This window comes from Amblyomma maculatum, chromosome 1 (genome assembly GCF_055883805.1).
Source record: "Amblyomma maculatum isolate TAMU_Amacu chromosome 1, ASM5588380v1, whole genome shotgun sequence".
NCBI classification, from domain to species: Eukaryota; Metazoa; Arthropoda; class Arachnida; order Ixodida; family Ixodidae; genus Amblyomma; species Amblyomma maculatum.
Window position 1 is genome coordinate 16,569,094 of NC_139344.1, and position 19,749 is coordinate 16,588,842.

A 19,749-nucleotide genomic window follows, 5' to 3' on the forward strand; every position below is an offset into this window, starting at 1 on the left:
ATTTGAGTACGGTTTCACAATATCTTTGTGCATCCGATTTTTCTAATGCGCTTAATTTTTCGTACGTTTCTGCGGTGCTGCGCCATGCCCCATACAGAATGAATATATTTAAATGCCTAAAATTATGGACCCCATGCGCACTTGCCGTGGCACTGCCGCCAATAGCTAAGGTGTTACAAAATGTGTACAGTGAAACATCACTAATACAGACCTCAAAGGGGTCAAAAGTTTGATGCAAACAAGTGGAATTCAGGCTAAAAGGGAACCTCTTAAGCAGCAGGGTTGATTTCTCACCAGGAGAGCACATTGCACATGCAAGCTTGCAAACTAGCAGTGTTCTTGCCCCCCAGCTGCTAAAACATGAATACTAGTGGCCAAAGTTCTCATCTGTGCTAGCTTCATCCTGAATATCTGGAACAGCAGCAGCGAAATGCATGGGACAATTATGGCTTCACAGAGATGGCAAGCGAAAAAAAAGGTGGTGCTTTTCAATGTGAGCAGCTTGTACCCATAAGAAAATGCCCCACAGTGCTGAATAATCAATCGTAACACCATAAAAAAATATAATTAAATGTTGTGTTCTGATGGCAGGAACAATGCCTCTTTATAAGTAAGCCTCTGCAGAGCACGCATAATGTTTTACTGCCAGTTTCGAGATCGAAAGCGGTCACCAGCCGTCCCCTGTGTACACAATGAATGCCGAGGTAGTCAGATGAAGCATTAGAATGTACAAGAAAATGCTGCCCTGTTCCTCCATCATACTGGCAGTTAAAAGTTGACTCTAAGGGATTTCTCCAGTAAACTGGTTTCTCGGACATTCTAACGACCCTTAGAGGGTTGAAAAATCGTTTGTTGAGTGTACGTAAAACTTAACCCAAAAATTTTGCACACAGAAGGTTTATGGGGTTTAGCATCACAATGTGACTCAGGCTACGAGAGACACTTTTTTGAAGGGCTCTGGATAATTTCAATCACCTGGGGTTATGCAATGTGCACCGACAACATACACTACACAGGTGCCTTGTGTTTCTCCTCCGTTCAAACGTGGCTGTCAGAGCTGATATCGAACAGAGGTCAACCAGTCAGTAGTCAAGCACCTCAACCACTGAGCCACTGTGTACGTAGGGTGCATGTAAGAAGGAAAGTAACTTGTCTAACCTGGGATCTCCTGTGGGACAGCTGATGGATCACAACACCGCTTTCACCACCACTGCCACCTGTTAGCACAACAGCAAAGTAGTCTCCCTTGGCGTGCCAAGTCACCTGTGACACAGTATGCCGATGCACTACACTAAGTCGCAACCCTTGGTTGCTATACTCTTTCGAAGTTGGTGACGCTACTTCCCAGTTGGCAGTTACGAACTTGGGACCCTCTGCAAACAGACACAAAGCCATATTAAAAACCATACTTAAGCATGCAAAAAAATGCCCTTATCCTAAATGTAGCAGTCGCTGGCTGAACATCTAGACCCTTGGCTTTTCGAGCATGATTGATTATATTCAGACCTTCTCGCGGCACTGCAATATGTTTCATAGAAATAAAATGTATATGAGCACCCGAAATTTCGGATGCATAGCAACTGACTGCTCATTTCTTTTTGACCACAATCACATTCACTTTGGCCCCATTGCTATTAGCAGAGCCTCCATATAATATGTACAGCAGACCGTCATTAATTCAGGCTTCAAGGGGGTTGAAAATGCGGTCAAATAAAGCAAAACTAAAGTTAGAAAGAAGCATATTAAGCAGAGTCCTTTTTGTACCGTGACGCAGTAGCAGTCTTCACAGGCAGCCACGCCATGTTTCGAGGATGCTTTGCCGCACGGACTGTTAGGACTACGTAGTAAAGAATTTGCAAAACATGGTGGTTCAGTGAACGTTTCGATGTAATCTTAGCCAGTGTATTTTCCCGCAATGTGGCAACGGAGTACAGCCATCGAATGCCGACTGCCACCCGCCATCTATGTGGCGAGACCGTCAAGCATTAGAATGGGGGCAAAACTGCTGGCCCCTTCCTCCACCATAGTGGCAATCGAAAGTTTATATAAAGTGACTTCTTTTTTTCTGTAAAATTTGATTTACTGGACTGCCTGATTTTTCGGATGTTTTCATGGTTCCTAGCAAGTCCGAAAAATTGTCGACTGTATCCAATTCCTCCATTCCTCTGGATATGAACACTCAATAGTGAAACTAGCTTCTGAATTTGCACGTTATTGTTAATATAGTAGCATAATAACATGGGCAGTAGCCTTTACCAGCACACTAAAGTACTATGTAGATTGGAAGGAACTCACCAAAGGGGTTAGATTCTTCTGGAAGGGTCGAAAGGACAGTATCAGTGTTGCTCAACACTAATTTATCACCAACACCTGGATTGATGACATGCACACTTTTTTCTCTGGAAACAAAAATAAAGACAAGGACATGACTAACACTCCTTCCTGTCTTGGAGACTTCGCTTCTTACAAGCCTCTTTGAGAGGATGCAGACTGTTAATTTACGTGTAATGTGTGGTAAACACCCATGCTGAGCGGGAGCTATGCTATAACTGAATATGCAATTAGTAAATACAGATAAGGCATTTAGTTTTACAGCAAAGCCTCTAAAGTTGCTTGCACCTGCAGGAATTTTTAGTATATCACTGGCTTAATAAATGAGTTTGTGATAGCTCAGCACTCAGCATGCAGTCTAGTAATTAACAAGGTTACTTACTAAGCATATAGTGTTAATTTATAAAATAAACTCAAGTACCTTCCCTTTGCTTTTCTTGGCCTTCAGGTGATTATTTATTTTCAGTTATAACAGTTCACGATATAAAGCCACACTTTTACATCAATACAGTGCAGCTACGAATATAACAAGAGTTTGATCCCACATGAAAAGCAAAGCCTTGCATGACCATGACGCTTCACGCAGGTATGGCTAATGCTACCAGTAAGGTGTGCCCAGATGAAGCACCATGGACCTAGCAGCAGACTGGCCACATGGCATTCAGCACGTGTGGCCCGGTCCATGACAGGATCCATATAGTGAGCCAAAATATCAGACGACAGACTGGGCTGGAAGGGGTATGCTCATAGCACACCCTTCCCATATCTTTTGTGAATATTCTTTTACATTGTCGAGATAGGTGTATACTCGGGTGCCAAATAAGTGCGGTACTGGCTTTGTCTAGCATCAGCAAAAAAGCTACCTGTGGGAACACCTGGGTTTAAGTGCAGCACTAACAATGCACATGCAGCCTTAGTCAAAAATCAGCCCAAAGGGCTTGCTTCCAAGTTCTGTAATGGGGCTCCTGGAAGTAGTCCTGAAATACCTAAGATTGTGAAGGGTGAGGACAAAATTTTTCACCACCTGCAAGATTATCAATGCTGCAAATGAACGAGCCCAGTTACAGGGCTCAGCAGCAAACCTCTTGGGGCATGCATTTTTGACAATTACTGAACATTGTCAGTGCTCTATTTAGTCTTTTTATTCCCGAACGAAAAATATAAAAGTGATCTGGGTCATGTCTTCAGGCTATTCAATGCATGGGCCTGCAATATACCTGTGCTTCAACCAATTGTTGTCCTGCAGTTCATTGTGTCTGTCATTGGTTGCACAAACGCCGTTCACAGAAAAACATGTGCAGCAAACTTTTCTGCTGTTTTTTTCAGTGGCTGTAAGTAGATTAGGCGTGCACACAGCCTTTCATCGTAATACGCTCATTCATATGACAACCAAAGGTACATGGCCTGCCCATGCTCACTTCACATTGATTTTGACTCTAATGCCATTAGCTTGCGCTTGTTCCCTGACACACTCTGCAAGATTCTCATATCTTGACACCTACCAATTTCAGCTCCAAAGCTCTCTCTGTGGTCTACAATTTATGATGAACAGTTTTTGGTAGCCTTCATGTTCCTGCACCATAGGCGAGTACCGGTAAGGTGCAGGATACTGGTGAGTTGCCATTCGTGACCTGAGACTTATACCCTGCCACACGGCAAATTTAATGTCATTTCTATCGAATGACATTCGCTCAAAATTACATTTTTCTTCCACACAAGAAAATATAATGACATTCGATAAACGACATTTGCTTTCGAATGAGTTTGAGGAACTAATTCGAAGGTGATCAATGGGGAAACGTGTTATCTCGACACCAGAGATTCAGTGAAATATACACACAAAATAAACTTTAAAAGTGCCACAAGCACTATAATACTAATGTGCACTTAAAATTTTGTACCTAGTCATTAAATTATATGAAACATGCCAAAGAGCATTGCAGAAAAACTGCCACCCTCACTATCAGCCAACTCGAAGTCACTGCACTTGGTGCAGGCGGCACCGGCTCGCGCCTGCCGCTGTCCGTCAGTGCCAACACGGCGGATCCCTTTCGCCACTGTCAGAAAAGCAGGCTAAAATCTGTTGATCTTAAATATTATGCACCTAGGTAAAGGAATCACAACAAATAACCTGTACTGAGGATCACTGATATGTAACGAGTTTCTGGTAGGAGTGATAACTACAATCATAACCTCCTTTATACTTTCTGTGCCTGGCAACTCCACGTTCCGTGGCCGTCGTTGCCGCTCCTCCTCCGTTGAGAAGTTATGCTGCTGGCTGCCGAGAGATGGCGACAGCGATGTTGGATTATCTTCGCCAGACGAGTGCTGGGTGTGCCGTGTTGGAAAGCTGTACGGATAGCCCTGTGCTGTCGCTCTCTCGTTTTGTGGACTGTTTTGTAGTGTGCAAAGTCTTACCTCTACTTTTCTCTGCGTTCGGATGCTGCAGGAATGCAGCATTGCACCAATTGGTAAGCGCCAGCTTTGCTTTATCCTTCCGGCGATCGCTGCGTGTTCAGCTGCTTTGAGGCTTGTGAAAAATAGTTACAGCACCAAAAACTGTGTTTATTATGTGTCAACACTGCAATAGTAATATTAGATGTGCACGTGTTTTCTAGACTGCAATGCTAATTGCTTTCCTGCCTAGCTCGTCCGCATAGTATGTTGAATGTGCTCCTGTGCAGTTTTTTTTTTTTTTCACAGTACACGCTAATTGTGAAATGTTGCAATAAAATAGAAACACAAGCTTTACTTATTGTGATGATGGCTACTTTTAAGTGAGTTAAAGCGAATGATGCAAAGCCTATATTAGTTTTCCTTGTCAACTCTATCGCTGTGTCGCTCTCTTGCGTCGGAAACCGCGAAACTCGTATTCAACCGCATTAAGGCCTGTGAAAAATAATGACAGCACCAGAAACTGTGTTTATTATGCGTCAGTGAAGTAATCATAATATTAAACGTGCATGTGTATTTTCTCAACTGCGGTGCTAATCTCCTTCCTGGTTAACTCGTCTGTGTGGTATGTTGCATGTGCTTCAGCGCAGTATTTTTTTTTTCTTTTTGCAGGCTGATTGCGCAATTCTTTGATAAAATAAAAACACAAGCTTTACCTATTGTGACGATTACTTTGTAGTGAGAGGAACCGAAAGATGCAACGCATACATTTGTTTTCCTCATTTTTCAAGTTAGGAAAAAAAAATATTGTTGGCATGACACGCAGAATCATTGAAAGTAACAGCTGATACTGATCCTTACAGATCCCAATGTTTCTTACAGCTCTCAAGAAGACACGCTGTGGCCGTTTATGGAGACAAGCTTAAAAGAAAACTTATGACTTCAAACTCCACTGAAAAACCTGACTGATGTAGCTGTTCCAGCCAATTGTAAATCAGGCTTGCTGAAGTGCCCTGTCAGTGACAGCAGTCACCTTGATCATTTTTCTCTACTTGTGGCAACTAGATTCATTAGACCACTGCTGGTGAACCATGCCGCTTTTATAACAGACAATAATGATTTGTATAAGCCGCTGTTTCGGCAGAATCCACTGTCACGAAAAGTCATGAAGCTGTAAAAGTAGTTACTCTTGTAGCGCAGCAGCTGTTGTGAAATGTGTAAATAAATGCTGGTGCTTTTCTATTACCATTGACGCTAGCGAAGCAGTCATGCAGTTTTTCGAGCCATGTGAACATTTCTTGAAACTGTCTCACATAAAATGTCACAGTGTTGATGTAATTGCCGGACAAGTATCGTGATCACTTGTTATGCTTCGATTATTTCGACCTTACAAGGAAATATACTGAATATGTACGATTCATGCTTAGTAGCATAGTAGCAGTTATCTCGCTAGCGAAAAACAGCGTTCCCGCCCTCGCGTTGACGTTCGTACCTATGCGCCTCGACACTTACGTCAGTGGCACTCTCAGCGGCAGAGGCGGCAGCGCCGCGCAACTTCACCCGACAGCGCCGCTGTAATGTTCGCGTGGCGCGTTGACAGGCACAGAGAGTATAAAAGAGGCTATGCTGCTATACAAGCCAATTTCTGCTCACAGCCTCGTTGCAGCTGCTGCAGGTGTGGCGCAGTTCATCTGGTCTCCTACTCTAGCTCCACTGCTAAGGCGCTGCCGAAATTACAGCTTTACTGTAAGACATAGCAAGGCAGTTCAATGAACAGGCAATTTACTATTTCCAAAGCACTATCCACTGCGGCTGCGATGCGAAACTATTTAGGCCTAGCGATAACTAGGGTGTAGTGCACGACCAGAGCGCCGTTGTACGTCACTCGCTCGCACAGCACCGTTGCGGTAAGATCGCGGATTACAGTGCGGCAATCGTTGCGAATTTGTAGTCTCCTTTCTTGGTGAGGCTGGGGTCCGGCATGTTTCGACGGGCATTTATGCTGAGCAAACAATCATGCGAAGGCAGTACTCGACGGGGCTGGCTGTAGTATGCTGCGCCGTTGGACGGCATACTAGAAACTGCCTATTTTACGTGTTGCTCTTGACACTGGCTTTAGAGTGCAAAGTGCTCCTTGTTGAAACTGGCAAACTCATGCACATTTTGCACCTGTATGTCGACGCATGCACCTTAATTCAGTACTCTTTCGTAAACAAACGCTGCCAAAACTGCAACTAACTTCGTGATGGATAGTCGTAATTAACAGGTTGGTTACGAGGCATGCAAGACAAGAACATAAATTTAAAGGCAGCTTTCATTCACAGTACAGTCATTTTCACACCACATTGAAAGCGCACCTACATATGTGTGTCTATTGCAATTGCCATCATTTTACAAATGGCATCAGTTTGGTAGTGCAGCAGCGCACAGAAAAGAATGATATTAAACTGAAAAAATGTCATTTATTGGAGATGACATTAAATTTCCTGTGTGGCAGGGGTATTACTCTCTTACCACTTGCAGCATACCGCTGCTTATGATTTCTAAGCCTACTGCTCTGCTTTGCCTGTCTAAGTCATTAATCATCCTTTGCAATTTATCTGAAGAGGGGTTTATTGGGAGTTATTCGGAGGACTGGAGATGGCGACCGGTGACACAAGGCGATCGTAGAGCGAGGCACAATATCGTCCGAACAAAATGGTCCGAGCTCTCAGTGCGGGCACCAGCTGATCGGCTTCTTCATCGTCGTTAGCTTCGGCGCTGTATCATCTTCTTCCTTACAATTGCCCCGGCGAAAAGAGGGAGCCATCCTGGCGACTAAGGGCGAGGGTATGACAAGGGGATCGTAGTATGGCTTAAGTCGACTGATGTGAACAACTTCTCGCCCGCGGCGACGGTGGTCTGAAGAAGGCGTTGCCGGCTCCATGACGTAGTTAACTGGTGATGTACGCTCTAATACACAATAAGGGCCATTATACTTTGCAGAGAATTTTGAATCAGCCGGAACACACAGCCAAACGAGGGTGTTGGTAGGAAAGTCAGCAGTGGGTTTTCCGTGATCGCTCTCATGTCGGTGAAGATCTTGAATGTCCGACGTGAATGAGTGCGCCAGCTGACAGCACTGCTCAGCGTTACGGGCAACAGCAGACAGAGAACTGTACTCTGAACTGTCGGGGTGGTAAGGAAGTATGGTGTCCAGTAGACAGGAAGGCTCACGACCGTAGAGGAGAAAGAATGGGGAAAATCCAGTCGTTGCCTGAGACGCTGTGTTTAGGCATAGGTGATGTATGGAAGCACCTGATCCCAATTAGACGCGTCAGGAGAAACGTACATGGCGAGCATGTCACCAAGCGTTCGGTTAAACCTTTCTGTGAGGCCGTTGGTTTGAGGATGGTAAGCTGTGGTGGTTCGATGTATTGTTTGGCAAGCTTCCAACAGCTCGCTGACCACTTGAGATAGGAAGACGGGGCCGCGGTCACTGAGAAGTTCACGAGGAGCCCCGTGACGTAGAACGAAGCGACGCAGGATGAAGGAGGCGACGTCACGAGCACTAGCCGTTGGCAGGGCTGCAGTCTCGGCATAGCGAGTGAGGTGATCCATGGCGACTATTATCCAGCGGTTGCCTGAAGTCGAAGATGGAAGGGGACCATAGAGGTCGATGCCGACACGATCAAAGGGTCGCGCTGGACAAGGCAAAGGCTGTAATGGGCCGGCGGAGGGGCGCGGAGTCGACTTCCGCTGCTGACAAGCAGTACAGGACCGAATATAGCGGCGGACAAAGTTGTACATCCCCCGCCAGTAGTACCGCTGGCGAAGACGCTCGTATGTCTTCAACAGGCCAGCATTTGCGATTGGCGGGTCGGCATGGTGATGGGCACAAATTTCTGTGCGAAGATGGCGGGGAATGACCAAGAGCCATTTGCGACCATCCGGGCGATAGCTTTTGCGATACAGAAGACCACCCCGGATCGTAAAATGGGAAGCTTGGCGACGAAGGGCTCGCGGGAATGAAGACCTTGAGGACGCGGTGAGGACGTCTAGGAGCGAAGATATTCAGGGATCCTGGCGTTGCTCAAAAGGCAGGTCGTCGGAGGTGACAGCTGCAACGGAGGGTTCGGATATCGATTGTGAGGGTGCAGGAGAAGGCAGCGGCGAGCGCGACAAGGCGTCAGCGTCGGAGTGTTTGCGTCCCGATCGATATATCACTTCAAAGCCAAAGTCTTGAAGGCGAAGAGCCCAGCGGCCGAGGCACCCAGAAGGGTCTTTCCGGGAAGCCAACCAGCAGAGGGCATGGTGGTCGGTGATGACGTTGAAGCGGCGGCCATATAAGTAAGGGCGAAACTTCGTTAAGGCCCACACAATTGCAAGACACTCCTTTTCTGTGACGGTGTAGTTAGATTCAGCTTTCGTTAGCGCTCGGCTAGCGTAAGCAACCACATATTCGGAAAAGCCTTGCTTGCGTTGAGCGAGAACAGCACCGAGGCCGATGCCGCTGGCGTCAGTGTGCACCTATGTAGGAGCGGATGGGTCGTAATGGCGGAGAATGGGCGGTGAAGTTAGTAGACGTCGGAGTGTAGTGAAAGCATCGTTGCAGAGTGGGGTCCATGTAGACAAGTCGGTGGGACCATTCAGCAATTTTGTAAGCGGTGCAATGATGGTAGCGAAATTGCGGAAAAAACGGCGAAAATATGAGCATAGGCCGACGAAGCTGCGCATCTCTTTAACAGACGTCGGTTTCGGGAATTCAGTGACCACACGTAGTTTGTCAGGATCGGGCAGGACGCCATCTTTAGACACGACATGACCCAGTATTGTCAGCTTGCGGGCGCCAAAACGACATTTCTTCAGCTTAAGTTGGAGACCAGCGCCAGTGAGACAGCTCAGGATTTGGTGCAAGCGCACGAGGTGCGTCGGAAAATCGGGAGAGAAAACGACGATGTCATCCAAATAACAAAGACAAATGTTCCACTTGAGGCCGCATAATATGTTGTCCATCATTCGCTCAAACGTAGCAGGAGCGTCGCAAAGACCAAATGGCATCACAGTGAACTCATATAGTCCATCAGGGGTAACAAAGGCTGTCTTGGGGCGGTCAGACTCAGCCATAGGGACTTGCCAATAGCCAGAACGCAGGTCCAGGGACGAAAAGAACTCGGCTCCTTGTAAACAATCGATGGCGTCGTCAATGCGGGGTAGTGGGTATACGTCTTTACGAGTAATTTTGTTCAGACGGCGGTAGTCAACGCAAAATCTTATGGAGCCATCCTTCTTTTTCACAAGTACCACAGGAGACGACCACAGACTAGATGAAGGCTGAATTACACCACGTTGTAGCATGTCGTCGACTTGGTCAGCAATAACACGGCGCTCCGCAGGCGAAACACGGTAAGGGCGCTGGCGAAGAGGGGCATGACTGCCGGTGTCGATGTGGTGAACAACCTCAGTCACACGGCCCAAGGAAGTCGTCTGAGCATCAAACGAAGAACGGAACTGGTTGAGGAGAGCAAACAGTTGTTCACGGTGAGTCGGGTCGAGGTCACTGGCCACAGACGATTGAAAAAGGTCCCGACTTGGTATATCGGAAGACTCAGTAATCGGCATTACGGAGGCTACGTGGGCACTCTGTGGTAGATGCCCATCAACCTCAAACGGCGAGATGAGGTCAGCAACTTCAACATGACCAAGGCATTCTCCACGAAGTAGCGGGACCACAGCGGTGGAGGCATTCGCAACAACTATGTCAGCGGCACCGCAGTTAATATCAATGATAGCAAAGGGAAGAAGAAGGTGACGGCGAGAGGCGAACATGGGAGAAGGCGCAAAAAGAACAGTCGCATCGAAAGAAAACAGTACACACACGGGAACAATCACAGCACAGTTGGGCGGAATGTCGGTGTCGTCGGCGACAACAAGTTTGGCGCAAAAAAAAGATGGCGAATGGTCAAGAACCGCATCACAGAGCGAAGAGAAGGCGACGTGGGCGCGGGCGCAGTCAATAACAGCATTGTGGAGGGAAAGGAAATCCCAGCCAAGAATTGTCATGCGAGCATGACGCAAGCACTAAAAACTCGACGACGTATAAGACGTCCGCAATAACTACACGCGCTGTGCAAGCAGCAGACGGACGAACGGAATCGGCGCTGGCAGTGCGAAGAGAAAGTCCAGAAGGCGGGGTGGTGACCTCATGAAGCGAGCGGCAAAAACTTTCGCTAATGACTGACAGAGTCGCCCCGGTATCGACGAGTGCAAGGGCACGAATACTGTCGACAAAAACTTCGAGAATGTTTGGTGGAGACAGACGAGGACTTGTGGTAGGCGAAATGTGCCGAGTTCGTGCCCCAGGAACTGCGGCTGCTAGTTTTCCGAGTCTTGTGTCACGCTGCGCCGCCGCATTGGCGACAAGGAGCGACGGCGAGTGGATGGCGAGCGGTGCAATGGAATGGTCTGGCGGCCCGATGAGCTGTGCGGCTGCCCTGGAGATGTCCCCGAAGGTGGGCGTAAAGTGTCGTACTGGTAATTGCTGTCAGCCATAGTGCGTGCAGGGGCAGAACGCAGAGTACGACAGCACTGGAGGGCGACGTGGCCTGGAATACCGCAGGCATAGCAGATAGGCCGGTTGTCATTCGTGCGCCAAGGATTGTAGAGAGGCGTCGTTGATAGGTACCGTGGAGCGACTGTCGGTGGCGCCATAGTCGGCACGTACGCAAAAGACTGTGGCGGCGGAGGGTGGGCAGTCATTTCTGCATATGTGGGAGGCATTTGTACTGGTACAGGTAAAGGCGGCACAACCACAGGGGGGTTGTAACTTAATGGTGCAGCAAGAGGTGTGGGCTGCAGTGGAACAGGGTCGACATGTGGTGTGACAGGCGCTGGCTGGCCAAAACTGGGAAGTGCATCGGCAACCTCCTGCGTGATGGTGTGTCGGATCGCAGGGGTAAGTAGCTGGGCTGTAGACGACGGGCGTGAACCAGAAAAAAGCCCAAGCTGTCGGGAAACCTCATCTCGAACAAAATCTTTGATGTGAGCCAAAAGGTTACTGTTCACAGCCAGGCCAGAGATAGACGCAGCAGGTGCGGGAGAGTGACGAGTGCAGAGGCGTTGCTTGAGCATTTCATCGAAACTCTGGCAAAGGTTGTAAACTGAGGCCACTGTGGTTGGGCTCTTTGCCCACAGCATGTGAAATGCATCTACATCAATGCCCTTCATTATGTACTTTATCTTGGTAGCCTCATCCATAGACGGGTCGACACGCTTACATAAATCCACGATGTCTTCAATGTAGCTCGTGAATGTTTCCCCTTCATGCTGAACTCGTACCCGCAAGGCTTCTTCAGCGCGTAGTTTCCGCACTGCGGGTCGACCGAAAACGTGAACTTTGCCTTGAAGTTGGCCCAAGTTGGCATGTCTGCCTCATGGTTTCGATACCAGAGGTTAGCAACGTCACTCAGGTAGAAGATGACGTTGTTGAGCTTCATGCAGTCATCCCAGTTGTTATGACGACTCACCCGCTCGTACGAGGCCAACCAATCTTCAACGTCCTGGTCACCCTGCCCGCTGAAAACTGCGGGATCTCGCGGCCGAATGGTACCGGAGCATGAGATGGACTGCGAAGGGGCTGCCACTGGCTGTTGGCCTACCTCTTTTGTCGCCATAGGTATCGTCCGGCTGCGGAGCTCCACGGTGATCGTTCAAGGGTCGTACCCAGCACCTCCACCAAATGAAGAGGGGTTTATTGGGAGTTATTCGGAGGACTGGAGACGGCGACCGGTAACACAAGGCGGTCTTAGAGCGAGGCACAATATCGTCCGAACAAAACGGTCCGAGCTCTCAGTGCGCGCCAGCTGATCGGCTTCTTTATCGTCGTTAGCTTCGGTGCTGTATCATCTTCTTCCTTACACATCCCTCACTCAGCAAGGCAATGTCACCAGCAAATCGCAGATTACTGACCTATTCTCCATTAACCCAAGTCTCTAAATACTTCCTCTAATCAAGCAGTTAACAGTATTGGAGAGATCGTGTCTCCTTGCCTAACATCCTTCCTTATGGGAATTTTATTACTTCTTTTATGGAGGACTAAGGTTACTGCGTAGCCCCTATAGGTACCTTCCTGTACTTTCACATACAGCTAATTTATTCCTTTAACCTGCATGACTCCTGTGGATTCGATTGAGTAAAATGCTTTCTCATAATCTATGAATGTCAAATATAGCAGTTGAGGATCCAGGTAGAGGAAGATGGATAACACGGTCTGAAAGAGCACTGAACAAGGGTAGAGGGGGAAGCCTCAGTTCGCAGAACGGGCCAACGCTTCGACAAGTGGACTTGTGTTCATCTAGGCTTGGTTATATTCCGAGGGGTTGGTTATATTCAAAGTGTTTTTCCACTACCTGGTTAATAGTATGGCTAAGACCTATTATAGAGTTTACTGAAGCCTAAGCTTGTCCCGTTCCTATTATGAACTACTTTAACAAATATATTGCATGTAACAGATAGTAAGCTGGGCAGTTGGCAACTTTTGAAGTCCTTGACATCCTCTTTCTTATCAATTAAAATAATTTGAGCTTTCTTCAAAGATTTCAGTACTGTTGAGGTCATAAGACCGCATGTAGGGACCGGACAGTTGGATGGGTGTCGCCGCCTCTCGGCGCTCCACTTGTAGCTGGAATGCATTGGAGTGCACAGTCTGTCATTGGTTTGTGTGAGTTTCCTTCAGTACTCCTAATTTTTCGGTGACGTGCGTGAATATGTCTGGTGAAACGAAGTAGTCTGGGCAAACGTGTCACGTTGTTGGCTGCACTGGCAGCTATGCAAACTCGTCGAACGCTTCTAAGTAGATTCATTTCTACCAGTTTCCGCACAAGCATGAGGGTCAGGTAACCTGGAACGATTCATTAAAAAACAGAGGCCCGTATCTACTGAATGGGTTACTGTGTGGTTGTGGAAAGTGCGGAACTTTTAAAATCTTGTTGCAACCAAAAGCTTTGTGCTTTCTGTTCCCCTCGAGTGATGGTAGTGACGATATAGTAAATACATTTTAGGTAAAAATCGGTTATAGTAAAGTGCCTCTGGCTGTTGCGACGGCTTCCCACGAAAAGACATCGCCACACGCGCGTTACCTAAAACTACCACTGCAATATTAAAGCTATTGGGAGTTTCTTTTGACACCTCACTTTTTATTTTACACCCAAAGATTTTAATCATTTCATAATATCAGTCAGATAAAAAGCAAAACTCTAAAACCAATTTTTCAGGTTAGTAACAGCAGTCTTTTCACTTGTGATGAACAGACAGTAACAAGGGACTTTTGTGGAGAAGTTACGCATAAGCTAAGGCAGTGGTTCTCAGCCTTGGATGCATCCGGGACCCCTTGTGATCCTGTGGAAGTGGTGGGAGACCCCATATGACGGCGGGAAGGCAATCTTGTGCGAACTGATGCCACAGTTCCGGGAGAAGGTCGCTGGATTGGGATTAGGTCAAGGCTAAATTGGCCTCTAAAAATGTCCACCTCATAAGCTAGCGCGACATAACCTAAAGAGGACGTGGTAAGAGGCGACGCGATGGCGCCAACATACACACCACTAGAAGGGATTCGATTCCTCCCACCACTACGATGCTCACTCTTCAGACAACCAAGATGCTTTGATTTGCAGCTGCGTCCAGCAGTGCAGCTAGAGCTCGAGTTTTAGCGAAGCCAGCATCAACAAACGCTGAAGATGCTTTCTCTCTTTCTCTCTCTCACGCGCATTCTCCATTTCCACACTCCTCCCAAGTTTCCTTCGGCTCTGAGAATCTAAAGTCTCCTATGAATCTCACGTGCATTTAACCCCGAAAAACTGTCTAGCAAGGCCCGGGCTAATGCGCGACCTTTCTTTTTTTGTGTAGGCATGGGTACTGCGGACCATGAAATCGCTTCGCAGACCCCATTTGAGAAACACTGTGCTAAGGGATGAAGTTAAGCTTATTATACAGTAAAACCTCGTTAATCCGGATCGCAAAGGACAGGCAAAAATGTCCAAGCTAACCGAATACCGGATTATCGAATTTAATGAAAACAACAAAAAAATGTACTGGGCATACACATACCTTTATTTCATGAAAAAATGCGTTAATTTTGTTTGTTTCTTCATCGGAATTTGGGCAATAATTTTTTTCAGTCCCATCAAGTTGTGGTGCGCACAGTCATCGTCACGTGATCCGATGCAAAATTGCCCCATTACAGCGACAGCCTCGGCGGCCTCTTGCACAGTGCGATATCGCGACAGCGGCTGCTCATGACTTTCATCACCGGAAAAATGTCCGCCTTCATCGAGAATGTCCGATAACATGTCGCCATCAGTCAGCCTACCAGCGAAGGCAACATTGTCGTCGCTTTACTGGAGTGGTGGTCGCCATTGTTGTGGAGCGCAACGGCAGCGGCAACAGGCCTCAAACACAGTCGAACAGAGCAACAGGCGCTTATTTTCATGATTCGCGCGCTGTCACTGTTGCATCACAAACAACTGGGCCAAAGAAATCAGACGTGCAGTCAGTACAGCCATCGCAGCCACGGGACAGTAGTGGCAGTCATTTAACAGCAAAATACAGTCTTGCCGCCTTGACGATGACAATAATGATAAGGCTTCTCCTGTTGAAGCGTGCAGTCACCGGCGCCACCTAGCCACTGCTCACATGATCTGCTATCATCACCACCACATTTCATGTCCTTCAGATATTTTTTTCCTTTGCCGCTGTTTTTCATTTTTGCCGAGCAGCGTGCAGACCGACTTGCCTCGCATAGGTTTCCTGTTGCCCGCCCACTGTGGATGCACATCCATGCTGTCTCGCACGGTAACGCAGGAAAGTCAGTAGCCCTCATCGTCGGAGTTCTCCGAGTTAACCTATGCGTGCCTTCGAGATAATGAGCGTCTGCCGGCACCGCGCAGCGAGTCCGAGTTAACTGAATTTCCGAGTTAATGAGATCCAGATAAACGCGGCTTTACTGTAACTGCATACATATAACAAAAGCAATACAGTCGAACCCAGATATACTGAATCCGGATAATTCGAATTTTGGTTATACTGAACTCACGGAACATATATCGTATTTTGAACTGCAATTTTACTGGTCCTTCAATATATCGAACTCCGCACAACGCACTGGAAGGTGCGCATTTCCCAAAGACGACTGCATCATCCTCAACCGTTTGCCGCCTGACATTTTCAAGCCACATGCGGAAGGAGCGAGAGAGAACCAGTTCGGCGATGGCACTCTAGAGCAGCGTCATGCCCTTCCCCTAAAGGCGCGCGCAACTGCAGTGATCGTTTGCCGTGCGGCAGCATGTGAAGTTTGCAGTGAAAAAACGAGAGGGAATCGGTTTGGCAAGGGCCGGTAAGGAGCAGACACAACTAATGCAACCCTGGTGTTGGGGAAAGGGGAAAGAATGCGATAGAGCAAAGCACAAGGGTGTGCCCATTCTTTCTTCCATGGGTGTGCTGAAGCATGGAGGAAGGAATAATTCTTCCGAGCTTTATGTTTCCCCTTCGTCCCTTTTTTCCCATCCTCATTCGCAGCAGCACACACTACGCATGTGCCGACAAGCCAGCTCAGCACGTGGAAGAATGCCGAATGCTTCCTTCAGTGTACGTTCTGAACCCTCTGCACAAAGCGGGTGACGTGCAATGTGTGTCGTGTGTCGTCGTACTGAACATGCAGTGTCGTGTAAGCTATGGCGGCTGCGGACACTAAGAAGTGGAAGAATTTGAATTTTGCAACCAAGTTGGCGGCCATACGGAGTGTCGAAGAGAGCGAGAAGTCCTCGGTGGCAGATGCACTTGGCATTGCAAGAAGCACTTTAAGTACACTGCTCAAAAACAATGAAGATGCCAAGCTCAAAGCAGCAGAGCAAAGTCACTCTAGAGTGTGTCGTGCGTGCCCTGCGGCTTTTGAAAAAGTTGAGAAAGCATTCTATGCATGGTTTCTGAACGACCGCGATAAAAACATCCCTGTAGATGGGCCCATGTTAATAAAAAAGGAGAAATACTTCGCAGCTATTCTCGGCAAGGAAAACTTTTGTGGCGGAACTAGATGGCTGCACAGATTTAAAAGCCACCACAGCATCGTGGCAAAAGCAATTTCAGGCGAAAGTGAATCCATCAGCCAGGAAATGCAATAGTGGCTTTCTGAAGAGTGGGCAAAGATCACCGTGGAGTTTTTTCCCGCAGAAATCTTTAATACGAATGAGACTGGCCCTTTTTTGACTGATGTTGCCAAGCAAGACGCTCGACCTCCGAGGGAGCACATGTCATGGAGAGAAGATAAGCAAAGTGCATGTCACAGTTTTGCTTGCAGCAAATATGGATGGATCTTGCAAGTTAAGGCCATTCATGATTGGGAAAAGCATGTCACCTTGGTGTTTCAAGAACTGCAAGCAGCTTCCAGTATGCTACGGCTAGAACAGGAAAGCTTGGATGATGCGCCAACTTTTTTCTGAATAGCTTCAGGCATGGGACGAAGAGTTGGGCAAGTCAGGCCATCGAGTTTGCCGTCTCGTCGACAACTGCCCAGCCCATCCCACCACGTGCGAGCTGCAGCACATAGAACTGAAATTTCTTCCGCCTAACACAACAGCGAGGTTGTAGCCATGCGATTCAAGTGGAGATGACCATTGTGATTGGGATGAAACGCATCCGTACACAACAACGAAGCTGGCTTCGATGTTCAGTTTGATTCGGCGTTGTTGCAGTGAAATGGAGGGCACTGGCCTTTCGCACCAGGACAGTCTGGACAAGACAGAGACCACCGTTTTCAGCTTTACTGCCCAGAGCAAGAAGCAGTCGAAGATTAGTGATTTTTTTTTTCTGTCAAATAAAGTGTGTCTTCACGTTGCGTGTACGGACTTCGTTCTTTTTGAATGCTCCGAACGGTAAGCTACCGGTACACTCGCATAATGAACCTAATTTTTTTTTTTTTAAGAAAAACTGACATCAGTTTGAGCGCGAGGATTCATTAGGCAGACGAAAAAAAAACTGACAGATTATTATTACTTTTTTTTCTTTTTTTGTGTGTGTGTGAGAGTCGTCCATCCTTGCACTCATAAATCAACGAAAGCACGCGGTCAGCTGAGATCATGACGCCGGTTTTTAACATTGTTCCCTTCAAACAACACTTGCTGCTATCATACATTCAAATAATTTTGTGGCAGTGGACGCCAGCCACTCCAAGCGTGACATGATAAATTGAACCAGATTTATGCAATCAAGCCATCCCGGGCACTTTGCCAAGGTCGCTCCCTGCCCCTATAGGTGCTAACATTGCAAATATAGTCAAAAAGTAAATACGCTGCGACATTATTGCTGCGCAACATCTTGGCACATTTTCAATAAATGAGCTGTGAACTGCGATGGCGCGAAACAGAGGGACGCACCACTGACTAAGGTGTTTTTTTTTTTTTGTTTTTTTAATTTTCAAATTCTCGGCGACAAAAGTGGAGAGTGGGTTCAAGATGAGAGTGGGTTGACTTCGCGACAAATACAGTACAATTTTTCATGATTGCAAGCAGCACCTTAAGCCGATTTCTGTATATTGAATTATTAATATACCAAACTATTTCGTGATCCCCTTAGAGTTCAATATACCCGGGTTTGTTTGTACAGTAAAGACCCTGATATAGCAAAACATTTTTGCCAGTCCCAGTGACTATAAAGGGGTTCTACTTCATTCTTTGTTAATGGTGGAACGTCTGATTGCTCTGCGCTATTGCCACTACCATTAGGCCGCTAAGCGACAAGGTGGGCAATGTCATTACTGGTCTGTAAAAGACAATCAAAGTATCCAAGGAGTTCTACACAATTTACACAGCAGCCGAAGCAAACAGAAGGAAAGAAAGTTCCGCAAACAAAATGAAAGGAGCAGGATAAATAACTCACACTGCAACAGCAACCAGGCAGATGCTCTGACTAGGACACCAAGCAACTCCTTTTACAGGCTGCTCAAACTTGAAAGTCTTCAAGCAACGGCCAGTGAGGACTTCCCAGATACGTACTGTGCCATCGTCACTACCTGTGTTTTAAGGAGAACGAGAAAATTATACATAGTTCCTGCTTGCAGCAAGGTATTACAGGAAATCTGTGCATTTCATAACCGTATGCCTTTCAGCATTGCATTATAAAAATAAAACAAACACTAACTCCCATAAAAACCCAAATATAATACAAGAACAAGGTTTTTTTTCCCCGAGGTTTTTTTCTACGACCACGGCATGACAATGGTGCCCGTGATGCACATGCTACCAGAAGAAGGTCGACTGTACCTCGCACGATATAGGGACACCGAAAGAATCACTCGGCACATTGCACAGGTCTCTCGCGGGCCTCTCCAGCCATGCTGGCCACACCCTACAGCTGAATTGCGGGTACGTGACCAGTATTCCCAAGCAGTGCGTCAGTCCTACTTTCAAGAAATGCAGGGTGCCAAACGCGTTTAGAGGTATTGAAGAAGTTTCTATAAAAAGATGTCTCCAGCAAAGAAATCTTGGCAGAAGATACACATACTGGATGACAATGATTGTAAAAAACCCTGAATCTGAGAGCACTTCTTGGGCGCATACGCTGTGCGCTGGTGTGCAAAAACCAACAGGCGTGAGCACGGTGCATGATGGCCGGCCGCTTGTGCGCTCTGTCCTGCGTCCAAGCTGGAAGTGGCCTACTGGTTTTAGAACAACTGGAGGGCCATGTGGCTTCGGTTTGGTTTGGTTTGTGCAGTAACGTCAAGCAACTCAGGCTATGAGAGATGCCATAGTGGAGAGCTCCAAAAATTCCAACCACCTGGGAACCTTTAACGTGCACTGACGTTGCACAGCACACGGGCGCCTTGCTTTTCACCTCCATTGAAAAGCGGCCGCCGCAGCTAGGATTGGATCCAGCATCCTTCTACAAAGACGACGAGCGCCCTAACCACTGCACCACCACGGCGGGACCATGTGGCTTCCGCGATTGCCGGAGTGAATGTCAGCTGCTCTTGTCCTCACGGTGCATGAAATTCTCCGA

The 19,749-nt window shown here is 47.3% G+C and overlaps 1 protein-coding gene across 1 annotated transcript in view; it reads right to left on the reverse strand.

Annotated features, from left to right (window-relative positions):
• LOC146201836 (ribosome biogenesis protein bop1-A) overlaps positions 1 to 19,749 on the reverse strand; it is a 63,616-nt gene that overhangs the window by 12,190 nt on the left and 31,677 nt on the right. The window contains exons 11-13 of the mRNA XM_084587793.1: positions 18,631 to 18,763; positions 2,296 to 2,399; positions 1,159 to 1,373 (exon numbers count right to left, since the gene is read on the reverse strand). Of these exons, the coding sequence (XP_084443919.1) occupies positions 1,159 to 1,373; positions 2,296 to 2,399; positions 18,631 to 18,763 (452 nt within the window). The remainder of the gene's footprint in view (positions 1 to 1,158; positions 1,374 to 2,295; positions 2,400 to 18,630; positions 18,764 to 19,749) is intronic.